This window comes from Nomascus leucogenys, chromosome 3 (assembly GCF_006542625.1).
Source record: "Nomascus leucogenys isolate Asia chromosome 3, Asia_NLE_v1, whole genome shotgun sequence".
NCBI lineage: Eukaryota > Metazoa > Chordata > Mammalia > Primates > Hylobatidae > Nomascus > Nomascus leucogenys.
In genome coordinates this window covers 71,099,994-71,118,285 of record NC_044383.1, presented here as the reverse complement: position 1 = coordinate 71,118,285, position 18,292 = coordinate 71,099,994, and the positions used below count along the sequence as shown (strand labels likewise).

Genomic DNA, 18,292 nt, shown 5'->3' with positions numbered 1-18,292 from the left:
TCTACCAATTCAATGTAATTTCCATGAAAATAACATTATCATTCTTCACAGAACTAAAAAAAAATCCTAAAATTTATATAAATTAAAAAGAGAGCCTCCATAGTCCAAGCAAGACTAAGAAAAATAAAACAAAACAAAACAAAACAAAAAACACACACGAAAAAATCTGAAGGCATCACATTATCTGACTTCAAACTATATTACAAGGCTATAGTTACCAAAACAGCATTGTATGGGTATAAAAATAGACATGTAGCCCAATGAAACAGAATAGCAAAATCAGAAATCAACCCAAATACTTACAGCCAACTGATCTTTGACAAAGTAAACAAAGATATAAAGTGGGGAAAGAACACCCTATTCAATAAATGGTGCTGGGATAATTGGGAAGCCACATATTGAAGAATAAAACTAGATCTTTGGCTGGGTGCAGTGGCTCATACCTGTAATCCCAGCACTTTGGGAGGTTGAGGTGGGTGGATCATGAGGTCAGGAATTCAAGGCCAGCCTGGCCAAGATGGTGAAACTCTGTCTCTACTAAAAATACAAAAAAAAAAAAAAAAAAATTAGCTGAGTATGGTGGTGGGAGCTTGTAATCCTAGCTACTCAGGAGGCTGAGGCAGAGAATTGCTTGAACCCAGGAGCCAGAGGTTGCAGTGAGCTGAGATCGTGCCACTGCACTCCAGCCTGGGAACAGAGCGAGACTCCGTCTCAAAAAAAATTAAAAAATTTAAAAAAGGGACCTTCATGTCTCACCTTACACAAAAATCAACTCAAAATGGATCAAATACTTTAATCTAAGACCTAAAACAACCCGAATTCTAAAGCATTGAAGAAACTCTTCTAGGCATTGACTTAGGCGAAGAGTGCATGATGAAGAATCCCAAAGCAAATGCAACAAAAACAAAGACAGATGAGACAGATGGGACTTAAAAAATTCTCAAAAGAAGATATACAAATGGCCAACAAACATAGAAAAAATACTGAACATCACTAATGATTAATGATCAGGGAAATGCAAATCAAAACCACAATGTGATAACACCTTGCTCTTGCAAGAATGACCATGATTGGCCAGGCATGGTGGCTCATGCCTGCAATCCCAGCACTCTGGGAGACAGAGACAGGTAAATCACCTGAGGTCAGGAGTTCCAGACCAGCCTGGCCAACATGGCAAAACCACGTCTCTACTAAAAATACAAAAATTAGCAGGGTGCGATGGAGTGTGTCTGTAATCCATGCTACTTGGGAGGCTGAGGCTGGAGAATCGCTTGAACCTAGGAGGCGAAGGCTGCAGTGAGCTGAGATCGCACCACTGCACTCCAGTCTGGGTGACACAGTGAGACTCTATCTCAAAAACAAACAAACAGAAAAGACCATAATTAAAACATCAAAAAATAGGCCTGGTGCGGTGGCTTATGCCTGTAATCACAGCAAACTCCATCTCAAAAAAAAAAAAAAAAAAAAATAGGGGATAAAACCCAAATATTGTATGTCCTCACTTATAAGTGGGAGCTAAGCTATGAAGATACAAAGCCATAAAAATTATATAATGGGGCCAAGTGTAGTGGCTCACGCCTGTAATCCCAACACATTGGGAGGCAGAGGCGGGCGATCACCTGAGGTCAGGAGTTCAAGACCAGCCTGACCAACATAGAGGAACCCTGTCTCTACTAAAAATACAAAATTAGTTGGGCATGTTGGGGCATGCCTGTAATCCTAGCTACTTGGGAAGGCTGAGGCAGGAGAATCGCTAGAACCTGGGAAGTGGAGGTTGTGGTGAGCCGAGATCATGCCACTGTACTCCAGCCTAGGCAACAAGAATGAAACTCTGTCTCAAAAAATAAATAAATAAATAAAAGAATTATATAATGGACTCTGGGCACTCAGCGTGAAGGGTGGGAGAGGGGGTGAGGGATGAAAGACTACACGTTGGGTATAGCACACACTGCTTGGGAGATTGGTGCACCTATATCTCAGAAATCACCACAAAAGAACTTATCCATGTAACCAAATACTACCTATACCCCAAAACTATTGAAATATAATAATTTAAGACAAAAATAAAAACCCCCAAACTCTCATAAGTTTAAGGTTATATGCTTTCGCTTTTTTTTAAGAAGGGGTCTCACTCTGTCACCCAGAATGGAGGGCAGTGGCTTGATCAGGGCTCACTGCAGACACAACCTCCTGGGCTCAGGCAATCCTCCAACTTCAGCCCCTGAACAGCTGGTACTACAAGTTCAGGTCACCATGCTAAATTAGCTGCGTGTGGTGGCAGGCACCTGTAATCCCAGCTACTCGGGAGACTGAGGAAGGAGAATTGCTTGAACCCAGGAGGTGGAATTTGCAGTGAGCTGAGATCATGCCATTGCACTCTAGGCTGGCGGACAGAGCAAGACTCTGTCTCAAAAATAAATAATAATAATAATTTAAGGTTGTTTCAAGTTAAAAAAAGTCTATTAAAATAAAATAGAAAAAGCTAAAAAATATGAGATTAAAAAATATATATGAAAATCTAGAGTGTTCAAAAGTGACAAATTTAATGGATTTATTTATAAGGTTTTACTAAAATAGGTTTAGTTTTTTTGTTGTTTTGTTTTTTGAGATGGCGTTTCACTCTTGTTGCCCAGGCTGGAGTGCAATGGCCCAATCTCGGCTCACTGCAACCTCCACCTCCTGGGTTCAAATGATTCTCTTGCCTTAGCCTCCTGAGTAGCTGGGATTACAGGCGCCCACCACCACGCCTGACTAAGTTTTGTATTTTTAGTAGAGAAGGGGTTTCACCCTATCGACCAGGCTGGTCTTGAACTTCTGACCTCCAGTGATCCGCCCTCCTTGGCCTCCCAAACTGTTGGGATTAAAAGTGTAAGCCATCGCGCCCAGCCTTTAGTATTGATAATACACTATTACTAAAGTAAAAATTAATTTACTCTTGAACAAAAGTTTTATGTATTATTAACATGGCAGTAAAATATATTCGTTCACATTTCGAATACATTTAAAAAGAGAGAGTAAAGAAGAGATAGACTATTCCCATCCTCTGGGTTGGGCCTGGCTCAGCTCAGGGAGGAAGCCCTGCCTGAAAAGGCTGCAGCCTAGGCTGGCTCTCTTTCTTCATTCAGCCCAGCATCTGATCACATCTCCTGTCACTCAGGGCCTGAAAGGGCGGGGCCTTAAACATTATCCAATCAGGGACGCTGGGCTGTGAACGCCCAATCAGGCACGCAGCTGGAGGGGGCAGGTCGGCTTCCGGGCTGTGGTCGGTCCTTTGTCTCTCGCTGCAGCCGGAGGTCAAGGTCTTGTCCTTACTGCTGTGTGTCCTCTGCTCCTAGAGGCCCAGCCTTTGTGGCCCTGTGACCTGCGGGTATTGGGAGATCCACAACTAAGTCGCCAGGACCCCCTGGAAGCCTAGAAATGGTGAGTGTGCCGGGTCCGACATCCGGAGAGAGTGTCCCGGGCTGCTTGGAACCGGTGGAAAGTGGCTGTGGCCGGACTCAGGCCTCCCCGCAGTCAGCTCCACATCTGTGCCCCGAGTTCTCCTTGCCTAGCTCGACCTCAGTCCCCTTCAGCCGTAAGATGGAGGCTGCGCTGACAGTCGGGCCCCCGGGCGTCCTGTCTCTTCCCTGCGCTGTGATTGTGCCCTGGCCTGGAGCCCTCTTGGGGCAGCTCTGCAACCTCAGCGCGGAGTCTCTCCCAGATATGCAGGGAGCTTGGGAGGGTAGTCAGAGGAGAATCCTGACTCCGGGTGTGGGTTCATGAACGGGAAGAGCTTTGGTCTGTGAGATTCCCAGTTCCTGTTTTCTCCTATGAAAAATTTATGAAAGTCACCGCAAAAATATTAAAGAATTTAATCAAAGAGTGATTCAAAAATTGTAGAGCACCCAGCTATGGGTTGTAGTTAATGGTCAATTGAAGGGGTTTGACGGAAAGAGGTTTATAAGGTGCATAACGAAGAAAACCACATTCAATAATTGGTTAGGTACAGTTACGTAGTTTCTTGTTTTGTTTTATTTATTTATTTATTTATTTTATTTTGAGACGGAGTCTTTCCTCTGTCACCCAGGCTGGAGTGCAGTGGCACGATCTTGGCTCACTGCAAGCTCTGCCTCCCGGGTTCACGCCAATCCCCTGCCTCAGCCTTCCCTGTAGCTGGGACTACAGCCTCCCGCCACCACGCTCGGTTACTTTTTTGTATTTTTAGTAGAGACAGGGTTTCACCATGTTAGCCAGGATGTTCTCGATCTCCTGACCTCGTGATCTGCCCGCCTCGGCCTCCAAAAGTGCTGGGATTATAGGCGTAAGCCACTGCACCTGGTCTTGCAGTTTCTTAATTTTTTTTTTTTTTTTTGAGACGGAGTCTCGCTCTGTCGCCCAGGCTGGAGTGCAGTGGCGCAATCTCGGCTCACTGCAAGCTCCGCCTCCCGTGTTCACGCCATTCTCCTGCCTCAGCCTCTCCGAGTAGCTGGGACTACAGGCACCCGCCACCACGCCCGGCTAATTTTTTGTATTTTTAGTAGAGACGGGGTTTCACCGTGGTTCTCGATCTCCTGACCTCGTGATCCGCCCGCCCCGGCCTCCCAAAATGCTGGGATTACAAGCGTGAGCCACCGCGCCCGGCCGCAGTTTCTTAATTTGTAACGTCAAGATGGAAATTTCTTGCTTATGTAATCAGAGGTTAATTGGCAGTTTATAGTGTGTTAAGCCTGAAATTTTTTCCCCCAATGTAGTAATTTACAAAAAATGCATTTGAATTAGATTTTTTTTTTTTTTTTTTTTAAACGAAGTCTCCCTCTGTCTCCCAGGCTGGAGTGCAATGGCGTCATCTGGGTTCACTGCTATCTCCACCTCCCAGGTTCAAATGATTCTCCTGCCTCATCCTCCCAAGCAGCTGGGATTACAGGCAGCGTAACTTTGCCCTTTTGACCACCATGCCCGCTAACTTTGCATTTTTAACAGTGACGGGGTTTCACCATGTTGGTCAGGCTGGTCTCGAACTCCTGATTTCAAGAGATTCACCTGCTTCGGCCTCCCAAAGTGCTGGGATTACAGGTGTAAGCCGCCGTGCCTGGCCGAATTAGATTTTTTAAAAGTAGAAATTAGGAACTAGAGCCTCCTCAGTCTAACGGCCAGCCACTTAATTATTTTCACACCCCACAGGCAACTGCTGTTTCCTTGCATTTTTCACATGTGTCCCAAGCAGGGCCTCAAGTCTATCTGCCACCCCCTATTTCTCCAACCTGACTCTGTCTTGCAGTAAAATACTTAATTTCCACTTCCTTCTGACACTCCCCAATGCCAATTTCCCCTCCCTTATTCACATGATCAACTATTTGTCCTTTAGTGTACATTTTGATACCTATTTTAGTCATTTTTTGACAAAGCATTTGATGGCACATTTAAAAAGATTTGTTTTCTGTTTGTAAATATTTTTTCTTCTGTTTTCCATAGACACAGATATCAGAATGTTTTTGGGTCAAGGTTTCCGTTTGGAAACTTTATAGGGAGATGTGTCCTCAGCTACCCTTCAGTTTTTTCTTGGACTTGAGCTTCAGTACTGTCTGGGGAAAAACCAAGATACCCGCCATGGCTATGTCTGCGAGAGTGTCCAGTGAATATCAGCTCCTGGGTCATTTTCTCCCATAAGACAACCTGAGGTACAGTGTAGCCTCTCTTCTCCCATAACACAACATGAGATATGGAGTGTAGCCTCTCAAGAGAGCAGGTGAATGCCCTGGGGCTGAGAGGCATCTTCTGGTGTGCTGTTTTTTTGGAAAGCTAACCCCTTGAGATATTAGTGTTGTCTTTACCCAACCCAGCTTCCATTTCTTGGAGACGTATTGCTGTTCGGAGAATCAGATGCTGGTATTGAAGGGGAAACCAAAATAATTTTTGCCCCTGGATTCTCTTAGGGGACAGAAAAATAGTGAAATAAAAGTGGTAAAAAGTTTGTGAAAAAGAATAGCACTCCAAAGACGAAGAAAAAAAACTGATCCCAGCGAGATGGTGCAAGAACTTGCAAAGTAAAATGTACCTGGGGCACTTACTGGGGCATAGTTCAGAGTCTCCTGAGAGAATGGCTATTGAGCACTTAAGTGAACAGAATGGGGTGGGAGAATCTCTCAAGTAATTGGATGGCCTGACTTGACACATGAGTCAGACATATCTGTACCTTGCAATGATTAAATGCATTGTTCACTTATTCTGACCTCAGTTTTTTGTTTCTTGGTTTTTTTTTTTGAGATGGAGTCTCACTCTGTCACCCAGGCTGCAATGCAGTGGTGCAATCTTGGCTCACTGCAACCTCTACCTCCAGATTCAAGCAATTCTTCTGCCTCAGCCTCCCGAGTAGCTGGGACTACAGGCACGCACCACCGTGCCAGGCTAATTTTTGTATTTGTGGTAGAGACGGAATTTCACCATATTGGCCAGGCTGTTCTCGAACTCCTGACCTTGTGATCTGCCCACCTCAGCCTCCCAAAGTGGTAGGATTACAGGTGTGAGCCACCGCACCTGGCCTTTTTTGTTTGTTTGTTTGTTTTAAGACAATGCTTTCCACTGTCGCCCAGGCTGGAGTGCAGTGGTGCAATCTCCGCTCACTGCAACCTCTGCATCACGAGTTTGAGTGATTCTCATGCCTCAGCCTCCCAAGTAGCTGGGACAACAGGTGCCTGCCACCACATCTGGCTACTTTTTGTATTTTTAGTAGAGATGGGGGTTTGCCATGTTGACCAGGCTGTTTGAGCTCAAAATTCTGACCTCAGGTAATCTGCCTGCCTTGGCCTCCCAAAGTGCTGGGATTGCAGGTGTGAGCCACTGTGCCCGGCTGACCTCAGTTTTTTAACTGTAAATTGCATTTTATTAGTAGGACTTGAAAGGTAAGAAAATATTTACAAAGTGCATAAAAAAAGGTGAGTTTCAAAAAACAGTATCTAATTATGTATTTTATTTGTTGAAAATTCTCATTCACCTTTTTTTTTCTCAGAGTAACTTTAGGAGTTTTTTCAGGTGTTTTTTTTTTTTTTTTTGGAGACAGAGTCTTGTTCTGTCACCCAGGCTGGAGTGCAGTGGCGGGATCTCACTGCAAGCTCCGCCTCCCAGGTTCACACCCTTCTCCTGCCTTAGCCTCCCAAGTAGTGGGAGCCCGCCACCACGCCCAGCAAATTTTTTTGTATTTTTAGTAGAGATGGTGTTTCACCATGTTAGCCAGGATGGTCTCAATCTCCTGACCTCATGATCCGCCTGCCTCGGCCTCCTAAAGTGCTGGGATTACAGGCATGAGCCACCGTGCCCGGCCCTCAGGTGTGTTTTTTATGGCTGAGTGATTTCAAACAGAATTCCATCTAGCTTTTAGAATGTTAGCTACCGAGGAAAAAATAAAAATTTTTCTTCCATTTTGGCTATAGAGAATTAATATATTTCCACAAGAAAATGCGGTAGGTAATTAGTGAGTTACGCAGATTCATGAAAACATCAGTTTCTTTTTTTTGCAGGGTGAATTTGCAAAAATACGTATCTTTGTTCTATATCCTGTTATTTCAATTTCTGAGTTTAATGGTAAATTTTATGTCATGAAACTTGGTACCTCCTAGAAGTGTTCCCATATAACTGTTTACCGCGTGATTTTTAATACAAAAAATAAAATAATGCTTTATTGTTTGAAAGAAATAAATACATTTGCTTCTCTTACTGAGGTACAAAATGTAAGCACCTTAACATTTTCTTATATGAACACGGTTTTTGAATCATTTTGCTGGATTTTTCAAACACTTAGTTTCAAAAACTAAGTGAATGACTCTGGCATGGTAATTAAAGCTTGAGCCCAATGACTGCAAGCTGAGGTTAATTTTGAGCCGGCAAAAGGAGGTTATTAAAGGCCCAGTTAGTTCCTTCTGGAAAGCCTTTCCTGCAGATGTCCCCGCCTGCTTACCCCAGCCATGGAAGAAGCCTCTATAGTGAGAGAAGCTACAGAGCCCTGGAAAGCTGGGGCCCCACAGGCAGATGCAGTTAAGGTTAAGATAGAAGAGGTTTGGGGGTGTCTTACTGAACCCTAAACCTAACCCTAAACTGACCCCTAACCCTAAATTGTTAAACAGTAAATTGTTACTGTTCTGAGGCAGTTTCGAGAGGTTTTAAAATAAACCAGTTAGATGTACATAAAAAAAAAAAATTGAATTCCAAAGGAGTATTATAACAGGAGGAAGTACCAAGTATAAGATCTTTAAGGATTACAAAGATTAGGTAGAAAAGGGCTTTTTCTCCTAGGGAAAAGCAAACAAGTTTAGAAAGAAGGTGAGGGGAATGTTTAAATGAAGGGTGAAATAATCAGATTTTAGATCACAGAATGTTTTACCCTGAAGTCAGTGTGTTCTTAGGAGTGTTCTTCAGACACTGAATCTGCAGTAGCATAAAATGAGGTTGTATGGTGGCTCAGACTGAGTGTAGCTCAGAGTTCAGGAGCCTGTGGGAAGAAAATAAACTGAAGTGAAGTTTGATTAAGAAGTATTTTATATTGACCACTGAAGACAAATTCAGCTGATTTTTTTAATGAGAAGAAGAAGAAAACATGCAGTGTTTTCCTGGCTGTGTAGTAGGTAAGAAAAGAGAGCACCATCTAAGTCACAATGGGAAGGGTGTTTCTTTTCATAAGTGTTCCTGGAGGACACAGAGAATACAGAATTTTATTAATCCTGGCTATTTATTATCTATATGCCTCATCTTTTCCCACCTCTTTTCTTGGTTCTATACTTTTCTTCTGTTTGACTTTTTGGGGGTTGTATATTTTATTTGAAGCCAGTGAATATAACTACAGTGTTCTGCTGAGTTCTGTGAGTAGTTCTATCAGATTATTGAATTTCAAAAAGGTTATGGGACTCCCCAGTTTTTAAACAGTAGGTCAGAACCATAGATGAGCCCATGGAGTTTGAGACTGGCATCTGCAGTGAGGACAATGTTGTGGGACTGAGCCCTGAATCAGGGTCTGTGCTGACTCTGGGTGGTGTCAGAATTCAAGTGTTAGACAATGAGTTGGTGTTGGAGAATTGTTGGTGTTCATCAAACTCTGCAGATTTGGTGCCAGAAGAAAGATATCACATACCCTTGGCCTGGAATGAAACTCTGGGTGTCTGGGAATGGGAGGCTCTGCTCTCCTCTACACAGGCTGTCACACTGCCCCTTGTTCTTTGATTTCAGGTCTCCTCCCAGAGTGACAGAGGACTGAAAATTTAAAGGAGATCTGATGACAAACCCCCTTTTGCCACAGCTGCCAGCAGAGGATTTCCACCCACTCACAAACACCCACTAGACATTGATGTGTCCACACCCCTCTCTGGACAAGGCACCACCCTCAGGAATTTTACCACAAGATTTTTGATTCTAGTGGTTTTTTTGGCCAAAAACCTACAAAAGTATCTACAAGTCTCCTGGCATATCTCTATTTTGAGACACTGAATCTGCCGTAGCAACCTGTTTTCTCCACCAGCCTAGGGTTCTCGACCTAGGTTTCTCTACCAGCCTAGTGTTCATAATCTTATCTGCCTGCATGGACCCAGAAATAAATCAGAGTACAGCCCCACCTGGGCCACTATCTGTAGCACAAACCAGTCCTTCCACCTGCATTGCACTCTCCAACCCAGGGACTTTGTTTTCTTTTAAATTTTATTTTTGGTTGGTTCAGGGGTACACGTGCAGCTTTCTTATACAGCTAAAATTGTGTCATGGGAGTTTGGTGTGGAGATTATTTTCTCACTGAAGTACTAATCATAGCACCAAAAGGGTACTTTTTCTGACCCTTTTAGTCCTCCCACCCTCCACCCTCAACTAGGCCTCAGTATCTTTTTTCCCCTCTGTGTTCATGTGTTCTTATTTAGCTCTTACTTATAAATAATAACATGCATTTGGTTTTCTGTTTCTGCACCAGTTTTCTAAGAATAATGATCTCCAGCTTCATCCATGTTGCTGCAAAGGACATAATCTTGTTTTTTTGCTTTTTTTTTTATGGCGACACAGTATTTCATGATTTCATGATGTTTATGTAGCATATTTGTTTGGTTGTTTGGTTTGAGATGGAGTCTTGCTGTGTCACTCAGGCTGGAGTGCAGTGGCATGATCTCAGCTCACTGCAACCTCACCTCCCGGGTTCAAGCAATTCTGCCACAGCCTCTGGAGTAGCTGGGATTACAGGCATGTGCCACCACACTCAGCTAATTTTTGTATTTTTAGTATAGATGGGGTTTTGCCGCGTTGGCCAGGCTGGTCTCGAACTCCTTACTTCAGGTGATCTGTCGCCTTGGCCTCTCAAAGTGCTGGGATTACAAGTGTGAGCCACCACACCCAGCCCATATTTTGTTTTTATTAAGTTTATTAAGAAAGTTTTTAATTTTTTGTTATTTTTGGAGACAGGTTCTCACTCTTTTTCCCAGGCTGGAGTACAGTGGTGTGATCTTGGCTCACTGAAACCTCAACCTCTCAGGCTCAAGCAATCCTCTTCTACCTAAGCTTCCCAAGTAGCTAAGACTAAAGTCTGTGCCACCATGCCTAGCTAATTTTTATTTTTGTATTTTTTTTTTTTTTTATAGATGGGATTTTGCCATGTTGTCCATGCCTGTCTCAAACTCCTGAGCTCAGGTAATCCACCTGGCTCAGCCCCCAAAGTGCTGGATTACAGGCAGGTGCCATCGTGCCCAACCATACTATATTTTCTTTATCTAGTCTAGGCATTTAGGTTGATTCCATGTCTTTGCTATCGTGAATGGTGCTGCAATGAACGTGATTGTGCATGTGTCTTTATGATAGAATAATTTATATATTTTTAGGTTTATACCCAATTGTGAGGTTACTGGGTCAAATGGTAATTTTGTTTTTAGTTCAGTGAGGAATCACCACACTGCTTTTCACAATGGTTGAATTATAATAATGGCCATTCTCACTGGTTTGAGATGATTTCTTGTGGTTTTCTTTTGCATTTCTCTAATGATTAGTGATGAGCTTTTTTTTATATATTTGTTAGCCACATGTTTGTCTCCTTTTGAAGACAAACGTCCTTTTCATTTTTTTTTTGGTCTTTTAAGTTAGTTTGTTTTGTCTTGTAAACTTGTTTTAGTTCTTTATGGATTCTAGATAGTAGACTTTTGTCAGAAGCATAGTTTGCAAATGTTTTCTATTATTTTGTAGGATGTCTGTTTACTGTGTTGATAGTTTCCTTTGCTGTGAAAAAGTTTAATTAGGTCCCATTTGTCAGTTTTTGCTTTTGTTGCAATTGCTTTTCATATCTTCATCATGAAATCTTTGCCAGTTTCTATGTCTAGAATGGCACTTCTTACCTTCCAGGGTTTTTTTTTTTAATATATCCTTTTTAAGATTAACATTTAAGTCTTTCATTTACCTTGAGTTGATTTTTTTTTATATGGTGTTATAAAAGGGTCCAGTTTCAATCTACTACATAATGCTAGCTAGTTACTCTAGCACCATTTATTAAATAGGAAATTCTTCCCACATTCCTGTTGTCACCTTTGTTGAAGATCAGATGGTTTTAGGTGTGTGGCATTATTTCTGGGCTCCCTATTCTGTTGCATTGGCCTATGAGTTTGTTTTTGTACCAGTACCATGTTGCTTTGTTTACTGTAGCACTGTTTTGTAGTTTGAAGTCAGGTAACGTAATGCCTTCAGCTTTGTTGTTTTTGCTTATGATTGTCTTGGTTATTCGGGCTCTTTTTTTGGTTCCACATGAATTTTGAAATAGTTTGTTTTTTTAGTTCTGTTAAAAAAATATTTTGGTGGTTTGATTAAATTAGTATTACATCTGTAAATTTATTTCAGCAGTATGGCCATTTTTATGATAGTGATCTTTTTTATTCATGAGCATAAAGTGGTTTTCCATTTGTCTGTGTCATCTCTGGCTTCTTTAAGCATTGTTTTGTAATTCTTGTCACAGAGATCTTTTACCTTTCTTGTTATCTGTATTTCTAGATATGTTATTCTTTTCTGTGGCAGTTGTGAATGGGATTGTGTTTTTGATTCAGATTTGGCCTAGGTGTTCTTGATATATAGGGTTGCTACTAATTTTTGTACATTTCTTTTGTATCCTGAGACTTTACTGAAGTTGTTTGTAAGTTTAAAGAGCTTTTCTGCTGAGAGTATATGGGTTTCCAGATGTAGAGTCATGTTGTTTGCAAATAGGGATAGTTTGACTTCCTCTCTTTTTGTTTGGATGCCTTTTATTTTTATCTTTTACCTGATCGCTCTGGCTAAGACTGCCAATTTTATGTTGAATAGGAGTGTTGAGAGAAGGCATCCTTGTCTTGTGCCAGTTTTCAAGCAGGAATGCTTCCAGGTTTTGTCCATTCAGTATATTGGCTGTGGGTTTGTCATAGATAACTTACTATTTTGACGTATGCATCTTCAATGCCTAGTTTGTTGAGGGTTTTTAACATGAAAAATGTTAAATTTTATTGAAAGCTTTTTATGCATCTATTGAGATAATCTTGTGGTTTCTGTCTTTAATTCTGTTTATGTGATGAACCACATTTATTGATTTGTGTATGTTGAACAAACCTTGAATCCCCAAAATAAACCCTAGTTGATCATAGTGGGTTAGGTTTTTGATATGCTGCTGGATTTGGTTTGCCAGTAGTTTGGTGAAGATTTCTTTTCTTTTTTTTATTTTTGGTTTTTTTTTTTTTGAGATGGAGTCTCACTGTGTCATCCAGGCTGGAGGGTAGTGGTGCAATCTTGGCTTACTGCAACCTCTGCCTCCCAGGTTCAAGTGATTCTCCTGCCTCAGCCTCTTGAGTAGCTGGAATTACAGGTGTGTGCTACAATGCCCAGCCAATATTTTGTGTGTTTTTAGAAGAGACGGGGTTTCATCATGTTGGCTATGCTGGTCTTGAACTCCTCACCTCAGGAAATCAGCCAACCTTGGCCTCCCAAAGTTCTGGGATTACAGGCATGAGCCACCAGGCCCAGCCATTTGTTGAAGATTTTTGCATCAATTTTCAAGGATATTGGCCTAAAGTTGCCTTTTTCTGTTTTATCTCTGTTAGGTTTTGGTATCAGAATGATGCTGTTCTTACATAATGAGTTGGAGAGGAGTTTCTTCTTTTTAATCTTTTGAAATTGTTCTAATAGAAATAATATCAGCTTCTATTTGTACATCTGGTAGAATTCAGCTGTGAGTGTGTCTGGTCCTAAGCTTCATTTAGTTGGTAGGCTATTTATTACTAATTCAATTTTTTTAGCTTATCTATGTATTTAGGGCTTTGATTTTTTTTTTTTTTTTTTTTTTTTTTTTGAGATGGAGTTTCGCTCTTTTGCCTAGGCTGGAGTGCAATGGCTCGATCTCAGCTCACCGCAACCTCTGCCTCCCAGGTTCAAGGAATTCTCCTGCCTCAGCCTCCCGTGTAGCTGAGATTACTGGCATGCACCACTACGCCCACCTAATTTTGTATTTTTAGTAGAGATGGGGTTGCCCCATGTTGAGGCTGGTCTCGAACTCCTGACCTTAGGTGATCCACCCACCTCAGCCTCCCAAAGTGCTGGAATTACAAGCGTGAGCCACCACACCTGGTCCAGGGCTCTGATTTTTTTGTGTGTGTGTTCAGTCTTGGGAGGATGTATTTGTTCAAGAATTTTTTTGTTTCTTCTAGATTTTGTTTGTTTGTTTATATGCATAGCAGACTTCAGTATATTTTTGTGGGGTCAGTGGTAGTGTCTGTTATTTCTAATTGTGTTCATTTGTATCTTCTTCATTAATCTAGCTAGTACTTTATTTACCTTTTTAAAAAAATAGATTTAATACCTGGATTTCTTGATATTTTGTAGTTTTTCATGTCTAAATCTCCTTCAGTTCAGATCTGATTTTGGTTATTTCTCATCTTTTGCTAGCTTGGGGCTGATTCGCTTTTGTTGCTCTCAGTCTTTTATTTATGATGTCAGGTTGTTAAACTGAGATCTTTCTAACTTTTTGATCTGAGGATTTAATGCTATAAATTTTTCTTTTAACATTGCTTTAGCTGTATTGCAGGGATTCTGGTGTGTTGTATTTTTGTTCTTATTTGTTTCAGAACACTTCTTGGTTTCTGCCTTAATTTCATTATTTACCAAAAAGTTATTCAAGTGTAGGCCATTTAATTTTTATTTAATTATATAGTCTCCAGTTGTTTTATTGGTATTGAATCATTTTTTTCTTAAGCTGTAATCCATGTGTGTGGTTTGTATCATTTTCAGATTTTTGAATTTGCTGAGAATTGTTTTGTTCCTGATTGTGTGGTCAATTTTAGAGTATGTGCCACATGATGATGAGAAGAACGTATATTATGATATTTTTAGATGAAGAGTTCTGTAGATGTCTATTAGGACTCTTTGGTCAAGTGTTGAGTTCAGGTCATAATATTGTTGTTAATTTTCTTCTTCAATGATCTGTCCATTAGTGCCTGTGAGATGTAGTCTCCGATTATTACTGTATCAGATTCTGGGTCTCTTCATAGGTCTCTAAGAACTTGCTTTATTCATGTGAACCCATGGATTTTTTTTTATAATACTTTTCTCTGTTCTGCTTTTCCCCCCATAAACATTCTTTCAAGTGCACACAGTGTGCAAAATTCAGATGTCCCAGAGTTCAAGAACTTGTCCAGAGACCTGGCTGTTGTAAGAGAAAATATAAATTAACAATAAGAGGCTTTATTCTCATATGTGAAAATAAGGGAGGATAACTTGCTGATTTTTATAAAAGGTTTAGATTATATGTATATATTTCTTCTGCTTTTTGAAATATATGTAAATCATATTAGCAATGACACAAAACTTTTGTCATTCTTTTTGACTCAGAATTCTCTTTATCTGGGACCTGAGATTCATTGCTTTCTTTTTGTCTTGGCAAAAGATTTTTTTTTTTATCTTTAGTCTTTAAAGTAGACACAAATTTGTTCAGAATAAAGTTCATTTCAAGAGCATAAAATAGCTGAGCACAAAGATCGGATTAAATTTAGCAGTACAGAATAATATAGACTAAAAGATACTGAGTAAGTTCTTTGGCAGAAACCTGATTATCCAAGGTGATTGTTTGCAGGCTGACATACTTACACTGCAAAAGCCAGAAGAGTTCAGTGTATAAACTGAACAGTGGAGTCTGTTGTACTTGGGTTACTTCAGTACAATTAGTATAGTTATGTGTAGTGTTTGTAGACAACCTGCATTCATATAAATTAAACAGTATTTTCTACAATAATATGAATTTAAGGCCACATATTTACTTTGAATTCCTTAGTTATTTTAATATTTTTCATATTTTTGAAATATAGTGTTTCAACTGAAGTATAGTTCAGATAATTTTTTAAAATCTTACATTACGACTAGTACATAAAATTATTCATACTTATATATTATATCTGATATCCAAAAAAATTTACCACTAAATTGTTACAGTAGATATTAGTCTGACATGCTTATTAATTTATCCAGTGGGAATAATTATAGGTAAGCATAATTTTATTGTCATATATTTTACCAAATTAGCTTGCTACTATTACAGGACAAATAAAGACAAGTGATATGGCTACCCAAAAACTGTAATAGCTCTCCAGTTAGCTATGTCGCAAGCTCTAATATATTCTACTATATTAACACAGTCAGATTTCAATTTTTATAAAAAAATGCTGGTGGAAGTTGTCAGATATATTCCAATATATCTCATATTCAATGGTTAGGAAATAAGAGAACAGCAGAGATGGAAGATAAATCTTTTAAAATTCTGCTGAGAGCTGGGCGCTGTGGCTCATGCCTGTAATCCCAGCATTTTGGGAGGCCAAGGTGGGTGGATCACCTGAGGTCAGGAGTTTGAGACCAGCCTGGACAATGTGGTGAAACCTCGTCTCTACCAAAAATAACAGAATTAGCCAGGTGTGGTGTGTGCCTACAGTCCCAGTCATTTGGGAGGCTGAGACAGGAGAATCGCTTGAACTCAGGAGGCAGAGGTTGTAGTGAGCCAACATCACACCATTGCACTTCAGCCTGGGCAACAAGAACGAAACTCCATGGCCGGGTGTGGTGGCTCACGCCTGTAATCCCAGCACTTTGGGAGGCCAAGGTGGGCGGATCACGAGGTCTAGAGATCGAGACCATCCTGGATAACATGGTGAAACTCCGTCTCTACAAAAAATACTAAAAAAATTAGCCGGACGTGGTGGCACGCGCCTGTGGTCCCAGCTACTCGGGAGGCTGAGGCAGGAGAATGGCGTGAACCCAGAAGGCGGAGCTTACAGTGAGCCGAGATCGCGCCACTGCACTCCAGCCTGGGCGACAGAGCCAGACTCTGTCCCCCGCCCCCCGCAAAAAAAAAAAAGAACGAAACTCCATCTCAAAAAAAAAAATGTTGCTGAGAATATGCCCCCTTTATTCAATAATGCTCATGTTTCTCTTGCTGAGAGTAGCTATGCACTTTGGGTGTTTGGAGAGAAATTCTTCTTAGGGAAGTATTTTCTGGCTGACTTGATCAGTCTTATATCTAATCTCAGTTTTTTCGTAAGACACTTTTAACTTTTTTCTCTGAATATAATCTTTCTCAGAATGAGAGCTGTTTTTTCTCTCTAATGCGTTGTGTGTCTGTTTCAGAAGCCCTATTAGTATCCCGTGGTGTCTGTGAAAGACGTGGGCTGTCACAGTGAGAACTCTCAGAGCTATCTCTATGTGGACTCATGCTAAAATCCAGCAGTATTTTTTTCATGTCATGATTATAAATAAAAACCGAGGCTGAAACACTCCTCCCTTTTCTATTATTGTGAAGGTGCAATTCTACCCAGGGGGCCTGCAGGCTCTCCTCCTGCTGCTCAGGCTTCACTGTCTGATGTGGCACTGGAGGGCTGCTGTGGCAATTGGGGTTCACTTAAGATGTGAGTTTCCAGCTGTGAGCCCTGTGCTGTGGGCTGTGCCTCAGTGGCAGATGGTAGAGGTCAAGAGAGTACACTAGCCACCAAGAGAGGGAAAGGTGGAGTGCTCAAGCCCAGTGCTCAGGGAGTAGAGAACTATCACTTTAAAATGTAAATAGCCAAAAAGATAGTACCCGAATCAACACTTTTTGTAGAAGAGATAAAGCCTACCTTCAGCAGGCACCGGGGTTCAAGTTGCAAAACTACCTCCAGTCATGAAGATGTGAAAAGTTTATTTTGTCATTGATTATAACCAGTTAGCATACATGGATGGCCTTCCCAACTACCAGGTGAATTTAGGATGAATTATGTCTGACATGGTGCTGTAAATTCTACTTGTAGATGAATTATGGTCACCGTCTTTCTGTCTTTGCAATCTCTTGAGCAAATTGACTGTAATACATGTCACGTTCACATATAATTGTGTAATAAAACAATTTTCTTTCTGTTCTGTTATTGTGGAGTTCCTCTGGGGCAGAAGAAAATTTTGCTTCTAATTATATTTCCCAAACCTTTTCTAGAATTACCAGACATAATATAAACACATAAGGTGCCAACTAAGCTTTACTCTAGATGGGCCTTTTCCACTCAGGCTTCCAGTCAATTCACAGTTGTGCTGTGAAGTGCATGCTGTCCCCTAAATATGCAGGTAGAATTGTGTCTCTGCCTATTTGGTATCTGTCATCCTCTACTGTCACTTTTAGAGAGGTTAGGACAGATTTCTACAAACTTCATAGGTCAGATATTAACCATTTTACCTCTTTCAATGACTTGTGTCTTCAGACCTGAAACTGATTCAGTGACCATGGGGGCACAGAAACCCAATCAGAGTAAAATATGTGCATTGATAGACCTGTAGACATGAGAATCTCCACTTCTCCCTCCCTGCTTATGCTAAAATGCCCACAAATGTTCAGGTAACACCTGCTGCTACTTTACCCATGCAGGACCTGAATTTGCAGCTCCATATTCTAAATCTAGGTCTTGAGAATTGAAAAGAAAAAAAAAGTTTTTATCTGAGGAATGCAAGTCCTTTTAGTGACCAAACTCAGAGAGACATTAAAATGAGAACACAATTATGTTTTTCTCCTTTTTTTCAGCTATATATTTATCTATTGAAACTGTTCACTATTGCCACAAGTAGCTATAAATTAAACTAACAATTCCACACTGGACACTATATTCCATATCCTTAACCTTAATGATGTATATCCAATCAATTATTAAAGTTATTTCTTTACATAAATAAGAATTTCTCACAACCAATTTTGTATCAGCTCACTCACTATTCCTCTTTTTTGCCTTCACAAATCCACCTGTAAGGGCTGCTAATCGAAGTGTAGGTTCCAGGCAACTTGAATATTTTGTCTCAA

General features: G+C 40.7%; 2 protein-coding genes across 1 annotated transcript in view; one reads left to right on the top strand and one right to left on the bottom strand.

Moving 5' to 3' along the window:
* Nucleotides 1-18,292, bottom strand: part of LOC100586615 (zinc finger protein 257-like) — a 318,730-nt gene that overhangs the window by 110,775 nt on the left and 189,663 nt on the right.
* LOC100607920 (zinc finger protein 676) overlaps nucleotides 3,246-18,292 on the top strand; it is a 31,058-nt gene continuing 16,011 nt past the window's right edge. The window contains 1 exon segment of the mRNA XM_030809441.1: nucleotides 3,246-3,420. Within this exon segment, the coding sequence (XP_030665301.1) occupies nucleotides 3,418-3,420 (3 nt within the window). The 5' untranslated portion in view covers nucleotides 3,246-3,417.